Source organism: Phaethon aethereus, assembly GCF_964289735.1.
Source record: "Phaethon aethereus genome assembly, chromosome: 9".
NCBI lineage: Eukaryota > Metazoa > Chordata > Aves > Phaethontiformes > Phaethontidae > Phaethon > Phaethon aethereus.
In genome coordinates, this window is record NC_138585.1 from 18,750,016 (window position 1) to 18,769,152 (window position 19,137).

At 42.2% G+C, this 19,137-nt stretch overlaps 1 protein-coding gene across 1 annotated transcript; it reads right to left on the reverse strand.

Annotated features, from left to right (window-relative positions):
- Positions 1-513: 513 nt before the first annotated feature.
- SENP5 (SUMO specific peptidase 5) lies at positions 514-14,810 on the reverse strand (the record flags this gene model as incomplete). The annotated part of the gene is made up of 9 exons (XM_082003719.1): positions 514-1,290; positions 1,381-1,431; positions 2,805-2,888; positions 4,599-4,736; positions 7,372-7,449; positions 9,368-9,415; positions 10,054-10,201; positions 10,353-10,458; positions 13,853-14,810. 9 exons carry the CDS (start codon positions 14,808-14,810, stop codon positions 1,180-1,182), a joined length of 1,722 nt encoding a protein of 573 aa, XP_081859845.1. The 3' UTR covers positions 514-1,179.
- Positions 14,811-19,137: the final 4,327 nt, after the last annotated feature.

Genomic DNA, 19,137 nt, shown 5'->3' on the forward strand with positions numbered 1-19,137 from the left:
ACAACATGGCAAAGTTTAGTGCTGGACTCTCAGCCTCCCGCCCCTCTGGAGCAGAACGATATAATTTGTTGTGTTTGTACAGCACCCACCACAAGTGCTATTATTCCCAACCAGACCCACTGGTGCTACTGAACACAAGCAAAACTAGGGATGTTTGAGACAATCAAACAGTAGATGCAGCAGAAATGAATTAATTTATATTTGAACAAAAGCAAAAGCCAATGGGAGGTTAAAGACAACAAGCTTGAGGGGGATTCATTTCAAGACAGACCTGAAGGGAGAGATGCCGAAATGGTACATTTCACTGCATATTGTGGAACGGAAAAATGACTCAAAGCCATCTGAGATTTAAACAGTTACAGCCAAGGAGTTTATCTTCGTATCTAAGCTGTGACTCTTCAGGGCCAGCTTTATAATTCTTCTTAATACACACATCATGCAGACTTCTGCAGCATGTAGGAACATACCATCAATCGGACTGACTGAACGCCTTTGTACTCTTTATTATACAGACAAGTGCTGAAGCTTTATTTGTGCAAAGGCTGCTTTTTATGTATAGGGACAGGCTGATAATGACAGCTGGATAGATGTTAACAGAACAAACTTTATCAGCAACTTGAACTATTGGAAAAAAGGGGCCTCCACAAATTAAATCTGTAGATGAGTTTAGCCACCCTAAAAAGTGGTAATTCAGTACTATACAGCGACAACAGGGACAATGGAACTATCAAATAGGTTCTAGCTGTTCTTTTTATGGCATTGATTTTTTTTTTTTTGGATACATTCAAAGCATTATTGCATCAGAAAACATATCATGCATCTTTATGTTTCCAGACAAAAATCACCTGTATTTGTCATTTCTACCTACATCTCAAAGGTGCACCAAATCTACGGTTTTATGATTTTAGTTGCATGCTTTGCCTATATGCATGCTGAGATAATAAATATTAAATACAGGAAAGAACATAAGAGAACCAGACTGACATAAGGAATATTTTATGGCAGCTCTGTTATGTTCTGCCAGTTAAAGAGCTTGTCAAAAAATTGAGGTAACAACAGTGGCCACACCACTCAGCTGAGAATCGCTCAAAATTCACGGAAGTTTTCAGAAATTCAAGTACACAAACACCAGCTGCAACTTGTCAGAAATGCCAGAGAAATTAGGTTGGCTGCATTTTATTAGTCTATTAGCTGGCATTCACACAGCTCCTTGTAAATCCTTTTTCTCACTCGGGGCATATCTTCCTGGGAGAACTGAAAAGGCTGGTCTAAGGCGAGGCACTTGCAGTACTGAGGAAAAGGAAAAGGCTTGATTGAAAAAAAGGACATTTACTATATGAACAATACAGGCCACTGATTTTTAAAAAGCAGTACTCTTACCTGGAGCACAAAAACCCCACAGTCACTGTCATTTTTCTGTTGTGGAATGCACTAAAGGGAAAGAAACAAGAAGAGACATGTTCGATCTTTACTTACCATTTTAGTCTTTAAGTCCTGCCTAAAGTCCAAAAGGAGATTCAGCAAAACGATCAGGTGCCTTGTTCTCAGAGCTAGCTGTTCTGCAGTTGTAATTACTTATTATAATCCCAACTTTTGCAAGGTGACACTCAACACCTTGTTAGAGTAACACCTAACATTTAGAAAAATATATTGTGTAGGACAGAAAGCAAAATACAAATCTTTCCTTCAAGTTTATTTTCTTTTAGTGACCTACACAGAACAGCTTCTCAATAGTTTAAATAAATGTTTGTACAGCATTATCTGCTTTACACAGGACCAAACTACACCAGCAAAGTCACACAGGCCTAGAGGAAGATTACTCTCAGCATCCATGCTATCGGCAGGGGCTTTCCTCTCCCAGTCACACGAAAGGGTCTCAAAGAACATGAAGAGTAGTGCATCGTCAGGTGACAGGACTGAGCAAAGCAGTCTCAAATGGTAACTTTCAACCTTCATTATTTCTTCAAACATGCTCAATTTTGACATGCAAAGCTAGAAAGTCCCACTCACTAGTGCTGCTATGTCTCTGGCACTTGAATAGAAAAAGTAATTATTTTTCAACTCCCAGATATTCCACCTCAAAGAATGAAGGAGGACAAACCCTGATTGCACAGCATGCGCATGAGTGCAGAGAGGAATAATTTCATCATTGTGTCAGCACCTAAAAATAATCCTGTGCAAGGACAGAGCTGTTGAGAGTGTATCTGGTGTATGATGACCTGTTTTACATCTTTGGAGCCATTATGGGATGGCTACACAATTCACACATCCCCTCATTTGCACTTACACACAAGTTACTCCCTTCTATTGTTGCCAGACTTGTGATCAAATGTAATGTGCCACAAACAGCCCTGGAGACCAAAGCTCACCCTCTCCATGGCAAATATAAAATACAGGCAGTAGCAGCATTAGCCTGTTTCCCCCCGCCCACCAAATCTCATCCATTTGGCATAGTTCACAACAGTACTTTCATGAGAAGTGAGGAAGCCGAGTCTCCAGGTCATTCAGTCCTTGACCTTGTGCCAACATGGGCACCAGCTACAGGTTTTGCTGCACGGATATTTAATTGGCCAGAGATTAGGCTCAGATCACCAAGTCACTTGCAGAAAGTATTAAAGACCTAGTAGAAGCTGAATGAGCAACAGAGCCCTAATTCCCACATGCAACCACCTGTGTCACTCCTAGCACCCTCCACATGGTCAGCATAAAACAATTTACTCCTGGTACAAATATATGGGTTTAGAAGCAGCCTCCTAAAATCTTGCAGAAAGTAAGGTTCCAGGGCTCAAAGTGCTGCCATTTACCTTTGTCACAGCAGTCTGCCAACCCTGAAGAAATTCAGGGCGATTCTTCTCTTTTGCTTCAGTCAGCAAATACTTTCGAATGTTCTTTAAAAAGGAAAGGAAAAAAAGAAAGCAACAATATTATTCACCAGCTAAAGAACAGGAGAGAGACACTGACATCTTTGCTGGTATCCTTTTGACAATAAGGACAAATTTCAGGCAAGCATTAGGAGCTGAGCTCAGATCTAGAGGTAAAGAGATGAATGCTGTTGGGTATTGTGCCTTCTACCATGAAGGCTCATTTGGTCTATCAAGGGGAGCTTTAACACCCCTCAGCCCCACCATACACCAGTACACTTAATACTAGACTAGCTGTGGCACTCAGGCACAGAGTCAAGAGTGCTCTCAGACATGGAGAGACACACAGCGCAGTCTGGCATGTGTTCTCTCCTGGCTTACTTGGCTGACACCAAGACCCTTACATTCAATATGATAGCATTTTCCTGCCTGAATCTCAATACAAAACACTGAGTTCTGCAGCTAATCAACAAAGCTCCAGGGAGAGTTTTAGTGACATAGAGGAAAAAATAGTCTGACACAAGCAAAGAGAAGGAAGCAAGATAAATGAGCCTATGGTCTTGGGTTAAGCAAATCCTTCGACTTCTCTGTAAAGAGGCTGGTGGTTTATAGGACAATTTAATCACACTCCAGCACACCAACATTCACCTTAGTGGGTAGATCACAGTGGAGTTTTGGATATTGCCCCTCCTTTCCCTCCAAAGGGCAGGAATAAAAGTGTCTTATGTTTGTGAGACATTTAAGTGCAAATGCCTTGCCCAAGGTGGGATGAGGAGAGGCCACACTGCAGGACAGACCATAGGGCTGCCAAGAGGGACCCCTGGTTTATGCTGTAAGTTCAGAAGCTGGAGAGCATGAGGTCTCTGGCTCCCAGAACAAACATTAGCTTCATCCTCAGCAAATGCCAGCAGGAAACTAGTATCCTCATTCAGAAGTCCTCGCTGGGAACTCTCCTGGGTACAATAATTACTACTCTTCCGTAAGCCAACAACTACACACAGTTAAAAGTAGAGGGCTGCTGCATCAAGCAAGCAATTACGTTGACAAAATTAGCTTTTGTAAAAGGGTCATTACAATTTGCTAGTCCCAGCAAAAATTTTCTGGCTGCTTTTTACCAGGAAGACTGATAACTTAAATCCAGTGTTCAGGTTGCAGCTTCAAAAGGTTGCTGGGTTATAATCAGAGGTACATACCCCGTATCAATGCAGAGAGAAGAAAAAGGCTGTTTTTTGAAACAGTTTTTCCCTTGAAAAAGGAAAAAACACTGTTAATAGTACAGTAATGGGTAAACCCCACTGGGCAGCACTACAGCATCTTCAGTCCTGTTCTCTCACCCAGGCAACATCCCCCCAAAAGGACCACAGTTTATCATTTCCTAAACACAAGTCCCTCAGCAGTTTAAAGAACTGCCTTTACTTTCCTTCTGGCTAGTCTGCTTCCCTATAGCACTTGGCTTTGAGCCCCTGCTTTCTGTGGGAGCGACAAGACAGAGCCACAAAAGGTGTGCCAACTACATGGTCGGGCTCATTAGGCAATTGGACCTCAAGTCCTAGCTCTGGTGTGACCCTCGAGGTCTGTGCTTCAGACTCCTCAGCAGGACAAGCTGGTTCTCATTTCATACACGGCAGGACAACAACAGACATGCTGCATTTAAAGTTTAAGGCTGAAGAGAAAAAAGGAGAGGTGGTTTGTTTAAGAAAACAGTTCAAACTTTGCAGACACATCCGTCACTCTTACCTCTACACAAAACTTAAAATGAATGCCTTGGGAATCATAAAATGAAATAATTCGATTGGGGATGTTCACAGTAATGAGGGACCAGTGGACTTCCAGGTGAATAGGAATTAACAAGAGAGTCTTTTTGAACAAGTCCACCTGGCAAGAAGAACAACATACGTTAGAGAGAATTCCACAGGCACAACACTGCAAAGCAAGAGATTAATCATATCTAAGCCTCCTCTCCACCCCCTAAGTGAAATGAAAAACACCCTCCCCTCTTCCACCACATTCCTCATGTCTACCTCATACAGAACTTATTAGTGGACACAAAAATACAGTTACAGCCCAGAAAGTGGCTAAGGAGCATTGTACAGTACCAGAGTTAGTCAACACTGTATCTGTGGCAAAAACCTGCTCACGTTACACTTTAACATCTGCATCGATGTGGGATTTCTTAAGTAATGGTGGTAGTACAGTTGAGCCTCAATTTGGGTTAGTTACGTATCTTCAGTAATGACACTCCTGCAGTATGAACACCACTGATTTCTATCAGAGCTACATCATGGAGAGGTGACAGATGAAGCAGCTGTGATTACAAACACCCCACAAAACCACCAAGCTGGTGCAGTTTGACTCCCTCAGCCGTAGCACAGGCTCTGCGACTTGTCAGAGGAAGGCAGAGAAGGTGCACGATGCTTTGGGGAGCAGAGGAAGGGAGGGGGTGAAGGCAGAGCAGATTCATCCTTTCTTGAACTTAACTTTGTAACAGATGTACTGTGGTCACAGGCAAGCAAACAAGGGAGAAGGTCTTAAAGTACAGAACAAGCAGATCAGATACAACACCCCCGGTGTCTGTGTGGCAGATGAGCCCTTATGCTTTTGGAAGACAGTCAAGTCAGGGCCTTCCACGATTCTCCTTCTCCCAGCTACTCTTGAAATGGTTGTCTAATTGCTGGGTTTTTGGCGGTACAGTCCAGCAAATAAGCAAAAATAGAAAACTGAACTAAATGAACTCATCCTGTGGGAAGATTTCTATGCTGCTTTTTTATTTTTTAAGCACTGTGCAATTTGAACAGTATGTAATTGCTGCACTACTGGTAAAGGCAGGTCGTTTGTAGGAAAGAAAAGTGTATTTTTTGAGTAACAGTGGGAAGCTGAAGGCACAACAAGGTCTGAGCATTCACAGCAGCTATCCGCCGAGCTTCGCTCACAACAGCACTTTGATTGTCACAAGCGTTGACGATCCCTGCTCCCACCTGCAGGAACTGCTGCCTGACCAGACTGCAGCACACTCGCTACACTACAATCCGTCATTCAAGGCAAGGAGATGTCAGCCAGCAGCAAGCTGAACCCACAAAGGAAAACTGGAATGACATAAATGAACTACACCTTCTGTGATGTCCAGCAACAGCAGAGCCATGCTAAACTCCAGGGTCCCCATGTGACCCCAGTTGTGGGATTGCTGCAGGCATGCATACCTGCAGCGGAAGAGTGGAGAGAGGCAGCCAAAAGCTGGCAGGGTCTTTAGTGAAGACCTGATGTACACAAAGAACGGTGACAACCTACATTCGCTTCACCGAGGCAGTGCAGAGCCAGCTAGCTGACACGGCAGTAGACGAGAGCAGGACTGCCAATCTGATCAGTGGCCAGAAGGGACGGACACAAACGGGAGCTCTGAAAACACTGCAGCTGGACGCAGGGGAGCATGTCCTTCTAGGCTCTGGCCTCCTTTATTCCAGGAAGGCACATTTATAAAAGCTGGTACAATACCCTGGTGTGTTTAAAAAGCAGAAACAAGTTCCCCTTAATTGCATATTGCAGGACAAAGCAGTCTACTGAATCTTTCCAACGGAAACTGATTAGTTCTCATCTTTGCTTTAGAGATTATTCAGGAATGGAAGTATAAATGTCTAAACAACTGTCCTGATCTCATCTGGTCCCTCCCCAGCAGCAACAGGTTCTGCTTTCAGAATCTACCTGCGCTTTTGGGGTTTTTGCAAAACTTGGGTTGCTGGGTAAAAAGAACGTTAAAAATAAATCTGGGAATATTAAGCACCAATATTCAAGAGCTTTTAATAAATTATATGAATAGATTTTATATTTGGATAATGAGTTCATCTCTAGCATTTCACAGATGTGTCCTATTTAAGTGCTCCTGCAGAAAGATCATACGTTCAAACATGGTCCTTGATTAGTCTTGTCTCATCTCCCATATTAGAAAGGACAAATGTTCACAGAGAGAGCACTGCTCTTTGTATTAGCTACCTCAGAAAATATCACAACCCATGATCTGTCATGGGTTCTGGAAAGTAAGGCGAATTCTGTTCTTGTCATGCGAACAACAGTTTGGCTTATTAACTATTGGTCTCCAATTTCTGCTGTCTAGTACCTGTATGTGTTACTCAGGAATAACAATTTTATTATATCAAACAATCCCAGTTTGAGATAAAAAGAAGCAGCAGAATTAAGTCTGCTCTCCTGTAGATTAGTGTACCTGGCACTGTCAGGAGCAGTAAGAGCCATTTCTTGCAGCTAAATTAACAGCTTGCATGAACATACACAAAGAGATAACCTACCACCAATGATGAAGCCATTCAAAGCACATTTTCACAACATAACCATGCTACCTCGAATAGTGCTACCCTACTATTTTTATTAACATCTCCCCACTCTGTACAGCTCCTTTGCAAACCCATCCTCTGCAGGTAAGACATTGTAACCCAGTTTCAAGTTAGTGATTCAACCCAGCCCAAAAGAACCAAAGCATTGACGACACAGAGTTAAAGGGTACCTTTTTAGTCCATCGTTTTACCCCGTTATATCCTTTGGTTACGAGCTGTCTATGAAAAAAGCTGTTAAAGAAATGAACCTAAAAAAAGAGAGAGAGGAGGAATGAGCACAGAAATCTTCATGCACAATCATTCCCCTTCCCCCAGGATAATTTACACAAAACAACTTGTAATGAGGCAATATTTAATGCAGTTTTAGAAACAGAACCCCAGTAGGGACAAACAGGCTTTGCAAAGCCTGAACTATTGCTGTTCTTCAGCAAGCAAATAAAGCAAGCCTTATTTCCCTATAATATATGATGAGAGCCACTGCAGCATTTATATTTACACTTTCGTATCTCCAGGCATACCATGTTCAATTTTTTGTTGGAGATTGACTTTGGAGAAAAACACCAGGATAAGGAGTTACAGTTTTTGTTGTTCTTTACAGGGATTAAGGAAGAGAACACCGGACTGGCGGGGAGTGTGCAGGCTTGGAGAAGGGAGTAACTTCTGTTTTTAGTTACAGGAAGCTGAGACTCCCCCCCCCCCCAAAAAAAAAAAATTACCAAAACAGTTATGAAAATTTAATCCAAAAACATAGTCATTTGTATTCAACTACTATGACCAGCTCCAGACAAAAACAATATTCTGCTATTTAAAAGCATTTTTAAGCTATACCACATCCATTTTGTAACTAAACCCCTATATTTACGGCAAGAAACATAATGTTTAATGTTAAAAAAAAAATTATTTAGCACCAGTTTAACACTATTATTCCCTGTGCTTAGCTTCTTGCAATTACAGGAACAGATTAATACAAATGGAAATCTGCAACATCTGTTTTTAATAATTCTGCTAGTGTAGAGGTGGTAGAAGGCTTGAGTTACTTGAAAAAAAAGTTAGAAAATTCAGCATCTGAAAACACAGTCTAACACCCATTAGCTATGCCAGCAGACTTCAAAACCACATTCTAAGGTACCAGCACAAAATCTCCCATGAGGATTTCAATTATGCACTACGAAGAAAAAGCAGACACAAGCAAACAGATACAACCTCCAACACCACAACCCTCGCACACGCTCAGGAGGTACAGAGCATACTAATGAAGAATCACCATCACCACCAATCAAAGCAGCAATGCTCTTTCTTCTGGGCTTGAAGATTTTAAGAGTTACGTTCTGCAGAGCTCATCTAAAAATGGCTTTGTTTGGTTCTTCCTTTGTGGTCCCACCTGAAAATTGTTCAGCTCTATTAGTAAACAGATGGCTTTTTATAATTGCCACTGCTGCAAATGTAGTCACAGAAGTGGTGGGTTGTTTTCCTGATTTCCCCCCCCACCTTTCTTTTTTTCAACTGCCACCAACAGTTAGACACTGCAGTTGGGAAGCTGTAAGCATTCTGTTGAGGATGCACAAACCAGAGAGTGTCCTGCAGAGTCAATACCACCGAGGGACCAAGCAGCTCTGCATCAATTCCCATTTACCAGGAAGGCATCTGACGCAGTTGGAGCTGTTACGGCCCCCACAGCTGCGAGGTGGGCGGGTGGGTGAGTGCAAGCAGCACATGTGCATGGTTCAGATGCTACCATTCATGGTTTGTCATCTCATCAGAAATCCATCTTCATCAGAAATTTCAGCTGAAACACCAGATTGGTGAGCAAGGACATGGATAAAGCACTTTAGAATCAGATAAGCTGGAGACAGAAACCTCCAGTGGGGGAAAGGAGAGAAAACAGGGCACCTGTCTTCTACAGGTACATCAGTAACGTCAGGCTACCACAGAAACCACCTGCAGAGCTAATCCAGTACAGTCCTGAAACAAGAGCAACAGCACTGAAAACTGGATTTTAGCACAAGAAAGGAAGAAAATTTGAGCAGCAGATAGCAACAAATTATAATGGAACCACTCAGAACATCACTGAGCTAAATCTTGATTCTGTATCTGAAATATTCAATGTTTGACCCTTCCCTCTCAATCTCTCATTACATACATTTGCATAATAACAAAAACCCTCACCTTTTCAGGGACTGCATCCATTATGAGTTCACCATACATGTTAATTATCTGTAAAAGTTAGTAAATATTTGAATATGTACAGAATAAGTTTGTAAAACTCAAGTTCACAAGTTCCCATAAAACACAGGACCCTTCACACTTAAAACAGCAATAAGGAGGTGAGCAATTACAGTAACATTTTCCTGTAGTCTGAAGGACAAGCACTCTGGAACTAATAGTGGTCGGCCCGAAGAGAGACGGTAACTGGCTGCTTGAAGTCTGCCTCAATCCGAAACGCAGTTTAATTCAATTTAAGTCTACTGGTGCGTGCCCTGGGCACTGCAGCCTTCTTGGCGTTTTGGCTGTGGGCCATAGTCTGCTGTTTCACTCTACTGTTCTTGTAATCTGCTCAAGCCTGGGGATGGGGCAGATGATAAAACCTATATGGGTAGCCACTATTTTCTCAAAATAGTGCAACATCATTTCTTCAAAAGAAAACAGTTTAGTTGTGACACCTCCTGTCTTCCAGACTTGTAACCACTATTACTGCACCTGCTGTTGTAAAAGCTGCTCACCACTTCTTTTACTTCTCAGGTGTAAAGTAAGGACAGTCCACCTACAATGTAGCACAAGGTGAACAAGGGATATCCTAATACAAATGGGCTAAAAAGGGGTAAGGAAGCACATAAACACCAAGCATCTCTGACCTGGTCATTCAGCCAGTTCTGGCCTTCCAGTGTAGCTAAATCATCCATATCTAGCATGTGCTTATTATAGAAGACACGGAAATTGCAAGTGGAGGTTTTTGGATGTTTTTCACGATACTTCATGATTTCCCTGGTGATAAAAGGTTTTCTAAAACAGGATTGAAAAGGTAGAAAAAAAAAAATAAGTCAAGGTCACATGAAATGGACTTCTGTTCTGTTAGGTGTTAGACATGGAGCGTGCAGTAGCAATGCAAGCGACTTGTCCTTTACAAAGTCTAGAATTTGATACTGCTACACACCTATGGGAGAAATCTTCATTAAAGACTTCTTTTAGTCTTCCCATGACATCTTTTTCACAGAGTGGAACTAAACTGCCATATTTCTTCATAACTTCATCTAGGAATCCTTTAAATATACCAGAAAAATGAAAGCGCAAACATGTAAAAAACCCTCCAAGTTCACTAGTCCAACAGAGCAGTCATTTCTTCCTAGTACAAGCAGCAATCATTCTGCACCCAACCAACACACAGCACCACACATGGCAAGTATATATTTAAGAAAACTAAATTCAAATTGGCAACATTAAATAAAAGCGGGGGAAGGAGGACAAAAAAAAAAAAGCAGGACTCTGAACACACAGCCTCACAGGGAAAGATCAGAACCCATTCTCCCCATACACACATATATCCACATCAAACTAATTATACCAGTGCTACAAGGAGAATCCATCCCACTGCTTATTTCAATTAGCATCTTAAATAATTTTACTGCAACACGAAAAGCCATCAGTTTCTGCAACAGTTTTCACCGAAAACCCAGGATCTTGTCCTTGCGGCATGCAGAATTACTCTCTTCAAACGTAAGCAGCCCTGGCTGGCAGAGTGTTTGCAGCCTGTTCAGCTCCTCTGCTGCCACCATAGCAAACGGAAGAGACACCAGACAGACTCTCAGCAAGTTTAACTCATTGATCCTCGTACCCTAGGGATGGCATTTAAGGTGCCACAGCCAGCCACGTCAGGCTGCCATTGCCTGGGCAACCGTAACGCCAGAAACAAAAGATGTTAACTAGGAAATAATGAAGAGATGAATGCCGGAGGAATTAAAAAACCTAGGAAATAATTTTTTTTTTTTTTCCTCAGACACAAGACTGGAACAGTGGAGACATAAATCCCACCCAAGCATCTAAAACCACTTTGAGAATAAAAGAGAATGGAAAACACGGTTTCAACACTTGCTATTGAATCAGAGAAAAAAGACCAAGTTGTCCAGCTTTCTGAAAATGAGTTTTCAAATGCACCAGAAAACACGTCTTCTGTGCACAGAAAGCTGTATCTGAGATGAAAGTCCAGGGAAATTGCACTAACCCAAACTCCAGGACTCTTCACAGGCCTGGGTGTGATAGCAGATGCTACCACTGGACAGTGCAGTGTATGTTTAGCTCTCTGCTTACTAAGGCTTTAACAGTATTTCCTGGAAGCTTTCAAAGATCAGGATGGGAAGAAGCAAGAAGAGAGAAACATCTGATGGAAAAAAGTGCCAGAAGAGCAGCAATATGAAAAGAATGAAAAAAAGAAAGGAGAGATACCAAGAACAAAACACAGAGAGACAAGAAAAGCAACGAAGATATAGCAAGAAGTACACCTGGATGTGCGACAGAAGGAAGGGAGGACTGAAGAGCGAGATCAGACAACAAGGAAGAATTCTTCACAGGAAGATATCTTTCCTCGCAACTCTGCCACACACTTGCCTAGCAACTTTTGTCCCTTACATCTTAGTAGGCTGTGACAGGGAGGCTATTTCTCACTCTAGCTAGAAGTCTACATAGAAGATGTACGGGGATGTAAGTGTACCTTATTCTCTTTTAATACACACTTTTTTAAAAAGCTTTTTGCTCATACACACACAGGAAGGATTGTTCTTGTAGTTACAACTAACAGTAGCAGACCTCCAAGAGACCTTTAGCTAGACTCTGACCTCATTTGGCTGGGCTGGTGTAACTGCATAACTCAAGGAGGAAAATACAAAGTTCAGATCTGGTGGAAGATCAGACACCCATCACGAACAGGATTTACTATGGAGCTCTCAACAGCACATCAGAATGTGCTAGGTATTGCAGCCCATTAACATCTGAGTCGAGCTGCTGCAGAGAAATTCAAAACCTGAGAGCATCTGCAACACTTACATCTCCTTCATGCATCTACCCTAGCAACTCTTGCCAGGTTAGCAGTATTTTTTAAGGTGCAGTTAATTATTAATAACACTCCTAAACAGACAGGAACTTCGGTACACTGCTATACAAAAATGAAAATTCTTTTTTTACAGCTTTTCAGCTGAGAAAACTCAGAAGTGGCATATTGTCAGTATTAGTGTGTTTGTAGTGTAGACTTGGCTTCAATCCTCAGAGAGGAACACCCAACTGTGAAGAAAACGGAAACTGGTCTCACCTACTTTCATTCAGAAGCTGGGTAAGAATTCCCTTAAAATTGTCAACTGAAGCTTGACATGCTCCGATTTTTCTGCCCGCTTTTTTGTCCTTCAATTTGCAATTGACTCTCTAAAGCAAAACGTGAAGAAGGAGACATTGAAGTTCAAAAGATGATTTGGCTTTCCACACCCAGAAGTTGATGTGGGATGTGTTTCTCTATGACTGGCTCTATGTGATCCAGCAAGGACCAGGCGCTATGTGAGAAACTGAGAGAAACTGTGGTACCACAGTGAACAGACGACTTCTGCAATGGAGTTTTAAAGTTTGTCCACCAGAAAAAGGGACATAATCCTTCTGTAACAGTCAAGAACCAAGACTGTATCAGGGTGGCAAAGGTTGAAGTTTTGTGGTCTGATAGGCAGTCATGTTTTTGTTCATGGGAGGCCTGAATAACTTTAAAAAAAAAAAAAAAATCAAAGTATGTCAAACTTCAAATAATCCTTTTAACACTAGTTGATGCCAGCTTCAGATTTATAGGAATCTATGAAGCCAATTTCTCCAAAGGAGGACTTCAGTTATCAGAACACCACTGAACTTGAACATTATATTAACGGTACTAGGTGGCACAACGTGTTAGCCTACTGCTCCTTACTACGTATATAGTATGCTGCTATACATAGATAAGACACCGATTACTATTTTTACCATGTTCCTCTTTAGAGAGACTATCAAATACTGCATGCTCAGCATTGAGTAAAAAATCCCAAAGCCTTTTTGCTGAACCTTTGCTAAGACTAGTCTTGCCTTTTTAAAAAATATTGTCTAATAAAATTCATTGAGCCTATTTTATGAACAATAGTAGAGAAAACTAAGTGACAATGAACAATATTTCGCTATTAAAACCTGAGATTCATTCAGTTTCAGTTTAAGACAGCAATAGAAGAGAGGATAAGGCTGGAAGGAAGTACTAGAACACTAAGAATTGTCAAAACCCAAGTTAAGAGTAGTAATTGTAAACCATTTAAAAAATTTGAAGTTTTAGCCCCGTATCATCTTCTGAAACTACATGATAAGAGATACTGAAAATGTGTATCAATAATTTTCCACAAAGATTCCAATTCTCTAAAACAAAAGCAGCAGAGGCACCATTCAACTGTCACTCAAAACAGCTTGTCAGACACGCATTGATTTGTCCTTCTTTCATGCAGCTCTCCTCTCTGCAGCCTCATTTCATTAAGTGTTATGCTAAGCACCCTTTACAATTCACAATAAGAAACCATTTTAGTAAAGGAATTGACACGACATGTAAACTCCATGATACATCCAGCAGTTTTCAGGAACTCCTGGAAGCCCTAAGACAGGTAAAAGGTATACCACAAAGCCATGTTGCCAACTGCTCATCAGCCACCCGGGAAGCTTTCTGCGTGTTCCTTTTGCCTCCCTTCTGAGTTCCTGATTTTAGTCCTGTGCTTTCTGGTGAAGGCTCCTCAAGAGGATTTTTACAGTAAGGATGATCTAGTAACTTTGCACTAAAAATGTCCAGGTTTAAGGAGCCCTCTACTTCCATTTGGCTAGAGCTGTCCTCATTTTGTGCCAGCTCCATGGATAATGGTCCATTTGCAAAATTATCATTGACATCAGAATCCTGCAAGGAGGATTGCAACAGTATCATTCCATCTACACCCATAACCTCATTAGATTCTGCATCATCTTGACCTGAAACAGCAATTTCTTTTCCCATCACGGAGACGAAAATGTCAGAGCAAGGATCCTTGGCCAGTGCCCTGTTGGTCTCCACGTGGCGCAAGGTCTCTGCCTCCAGAGAAGCTCTAACATGCAGTTCTGGTGGGACAGCATCCGCAATGCCATCCTGCCCTCCGGATTCTGGCTCCTCAGACCGCAGCTCAGCACATGGTAACGCATCCTGCATACAGCAGATCTCAGGTGCACATATTTCATTCTCCTCACCTAAAGATTTGGGTGTATTATTGTTCATATCTGATAAGCTGTACCGGTTCCAAAGACAGTCACTTTTAGATTTCCAGTAGGAAAGCCAATTACACAATCCACTTTCAAAATCCTGATGGAGTGTCTCTCGATGGTCCCTCGTAACTTTCTCCACCCACCTTGGCTTGATTTTCCTCAATTTGCAGGTTTTGCCTCTTGCTTGAAGTTCCGGGGATTTTATAATTCTGTACCGAAACCTAACCATAGAAAGTTTCTTATGCATCATAAATAAAGATCTCTTTTTTACAGTATGATGGTTAAATTTGGACCTCTTTATAGCTGTCAAGGGGCCACAAGTTCCATTCCACTCCCTTTGCAACAGCATTTCCTTTTACAGTTGTTTAAAACTACTAGGACTGTGTTGCCCTCACCATTATTGCTCTCCTCACTGCTATATACAAAACCACCTTTCTCTACCGGTAAGGCAGCACCATCCAGCGTACCACATAAGACATAATGGATATTACCAGAGATGCTATTAAGAATAGCAACAGTTTCAAATTCTTCATTCAAGGGATCGTCACTCTGAAAGGATTCATTGTCGAGTTTTCTTCCTAGTTGTCTGGATGGGCTTTCAGCTTTGCGATAGGGACAGGATCTTTTTGCTCTCAGTAGTTTTGTAGGGAAAGCTGTATGGTTCAACAGCAGGTTTTTGATCGGTTTCTGCATTTAGAGGCACATCAGGAGCCCACCTGCTTTGCAGCTCAAGTGCCTTCCTTCTGCACTGCAGTCTTCTGTACAGTTTGTTGTAGTTTAAGCTCACAATTAGCTGAGCACTCTGTCTTTTCTTCTTAGCTAGGAAAAATTGCTTTTGGAAGCAGCATTTCCCAAGCTCCCCAAATCCAGTGGTCCATCTTCTAGACTGGGCCAGCAACTGACTTTTCCAAATCAAATGTCTTCTATGGTTTTTCATTTTTCTGCTGCATTATGATCTTGAAAAACAGCTGAAAGAATAAGGGAAATAAATTCAGAGTTATCTGGACTGTAACATAATAGCAAAACACTAAGGCACATTCCTCAGGCAACATGCCTATCTAAAATTCCACCCGTCCTCCAAACACAATTCCACGTTCCCTAGAACATTCTCACTTGCACCAAAAGGAAGAAGTGATAGTTTCAATAGCTCGGTGTGTAAACAAGCTCTTCTCATTTACCTTCCCTTGAGGTAAAGCAATGAACAGGTAATCCCCATCCAGCCCACACTCCCTATATGTAATTTCTGACTCTCTAGCCTGAGGTTAAATCTCTCTCAATACCCACGCTGGAAAGCAAGCACAGTTAACTAGCTTGCCTCAAAAGGCTTCTGAAAAACAAAACTTGGAAGCCCAAGTTAGTCAACAAATGTGTGCAGGTACCTGATCCCATCAGGGTTGTACAAAGCGAAGGCTTATTCTTGTGCAGTAAAGGTTAGCAGGCACTCTGAAGACGCTTCACATGCTCACACAAATCTTTCCCTTAAAGGAACAGCAATGCACATACTGCCACAGAAATTTTCATGCTTTAACTAGATAAAGAATGACACGGCTTACTCTGTGAAGTGGTTCCTCTATACTTACAGTAACAGCTCACTCCGTACGACAATACCACCATCAGCTTCTATAATCAGTTCTGCATTAACAAGGCAATATCAATGCAGGACACCCGTTAATCACCTTAAAAATCCCTTTCCCCACTAAAAACCTGTATCTCAAAGTGTGCAATAAGGATGTATCTGACACTACACTAGAGTGTAAAGCCTGTATAGTAATATCTATTCATCTTCATTACAGAACTAAAAATGTTAATTCAAAGGTAGAAGAATCCAGAAGCGCAAGGGGAAGGCATCAGCCGCACACACAACATAGGATGTTTCATGCAAATCCTCCCAGCCTCACCAAGTACATCACATCCTATATTTTACAACAGCTTGTATTTTTCTCAAATTCAGAAATGGACTTTGCTGCCCTCCTCTATGCAACTGATTCTGACTTACAGACTATTGTAACAAATTTTCCCTTAGCCACATCTGTCCCAAGCATTGCACATAGGCATCACGTAGCTGAAAATAAGAGACTATAAATGGAAATAAAACATTACACAATTGGACTTTAAAGGCAAATATGAATACTAGACACATGCAAAAACAGGTATTTAAAGTCTGACAAGCTCTTCTGCATTTTTCACTCATCTTAGACATAAACAGCAGGTGGCTTTTTTTTTTTTTTTCTTTTTCTGGAGGAGTGGGAAGGGCATAGAAATGCAGAGAGGATGAAGAATATCATTTAGCACTTGGGTAAGGTATTCCCACCGTACAGAAAACGGTCCAGAGTTCACTACCTACAACCTAGAAAGGAACCTGGCTACTTCCACTGACAGAGATGTGCAAGACAGTACAGCTTAACAGTATAAGCACTGCAACAGCGTCTAGCTCTTTCGTAACCTCTACTAGTCACCATGCAACTCAGTTATCATAAAAATCAGGACACAACGTCTCATCATGCTAATTTTCTCATACTAGCTCTTCTAGCACTTACATATTTTTCTACATAGATCCAGTTTATGCCTGCTTTTACGCTACAAACTCTACATGTCTATTGTGTATGGTACCTACACAACGTTCCTTGAGTGGCCCAGTGAACATCAGCCAAACCACAGTGTTGCTAGGACAGCTTACTCCAGCCACACTTTCATCCAGGTAAAACAAACCAACTCGGCAAAATCGCAGTGTTCTCAACAGAGCCACGTATACAAGGGGCTTCTGCCAACGCGGCGAGTCTGAAGTACTCTAGGAAGAGCACGGCACACGAAGGTGATGGTTTCACTGCTTCTCAGAGCCTCAGCAATACGTGCCCAGTAACTGCAATATACCTGCTGGGTTTTAAGAACAGTCCTGAACGATTTGGAGTCATCGCTTTTCTCCTTGCTCTCTCACAGCAAAGTCCAATAAGAAGCATCCCCTCCATGGGCACTGCCTCAGATGTGGAAGAAGGCTGAGCGACCACTCATCGCCCGAACAGCCGTGGATTACGCAGGAGCTGAAACACCTACGGCTGCCATTGTTTCACCCATAGTAGACTGAACTAATGATCACAGTGGGAAAAATACTGAACTAGATTCTAGCAAAGATAAGTCCTGACAACAAAAAGAACCTGAGGCAAACTTGAATTGAGAGACAGGAGTAGTGCCACAATTTTAATGCAATCAATTGCAACAGCATTCAAAATAGCTCATTTGCTCATTAGTGTCATGAAACCCAGCTTCTTAAACTGCAACAAAGGAAGACCTTAGGAAAGCTATCCTACTCACCTGTTCTTCTGCTTAATTTTTAACTTAGATCATTAAGAAATGTTTCACATTCTAACTTACAGGATTAAAAAATACTTCATGTTTGTCTATGATGCACACAGCAATTTCTCCACATGGGAACTTTTTTTCTGTACAAATAAGTTTCTCCTTAAAATGGGATGAAAGTCTGACTAAGCCATTTAATCCAAGCAAACCTTTCTTGCCCTCCCCTCTCCCTTTTCAAACATAATCAATTTTGAGTCTGGATCCCTTTAAAGCAAAGGCCTCCAAGGAGCAGCTAATCCCAGTCCTAGGAGCTGAAACAGTTCACTTTTCTAATAGCAGTATTACTTAAGAGTGACAAAAGATAATCCATATGCAAATATTTAATTAAAGGTGCTGCTTGAAGAACTTATGTTCCATCAGTGCTACAAGAGTATTACTGGTTTTACTTGGCAACATAAATCAGCAAGGCAAAAAGACAACTTAAAAGTGGACAGCTAGAAAAGGAACTGAAGTGAGCAACATAAAGCAAAATAGAACAAGCACCACTTGAAGTTTAAGAACCTGGAAAGAAAGTCTCATCTTCACCCCATTCACTGACACAGATGAAAAACCTCTGAAGTCGAGGAACTTGCACCATTAAAAGAGTCATTTGGCTATGTGGTGTGTTGACCCTGACTGGATGCCAGGTGCCCACCAAAGCCGCTCTATCACTCCTCTCCTCAACTGGACAGGGGAGAAAAAATGTAACGAAAGGCTTGTGGGTCGAGATAAGAATGGGGAAAGATCACTCATGAATTACTGTCACAGGCAAAACAAACTCAACTTGGGAAGATTTTATTTGACTGGTAATAAATTAAACTGAATAGGACGATTAGAAATAAAACCAAATCTTAAAACCACCTTCCTCCCTACCCCTTCTTCCTAGGCTTCACTTTACTCCCGAATTCTTTATCTCCTCCCCCCAAGCGGCACAGGGGGATGGGGAAGGGGGCTTGCAGTCAGTCCATCACACGTTGTCTCTGCTGCTCCTTCCTCCTCAGGGGAGGACTCCTCACACTCTGCCCTGCTCCAGCCTGGGGTCCCTCCCACGGGAGACAGTCCTCCATGGACTTCTCCAGCGTGAGTCCTTCCCACAGGCTGCAGTTCTTCATGAGCTGCTCCAGCCTGGCCCCCCACAGGCTGCAGTTCTTCAGGAACAGGCTGCTCCAGCCTGGGTCCCCTGCGGGGTCCCAGGTCCTGCCAGCAACCCTGCTCCAGCCGGGGCTCCTCTCCCTCCCCGCGGGGCCACAGGCCCTGCAAGGAGCCGGCCCCAGCGTGGGCTGCCCATGGGATCACGGCCTCCTTCGGGCATCCCCCTGTTCCGGCGTGGGGCCCTCCCCGGG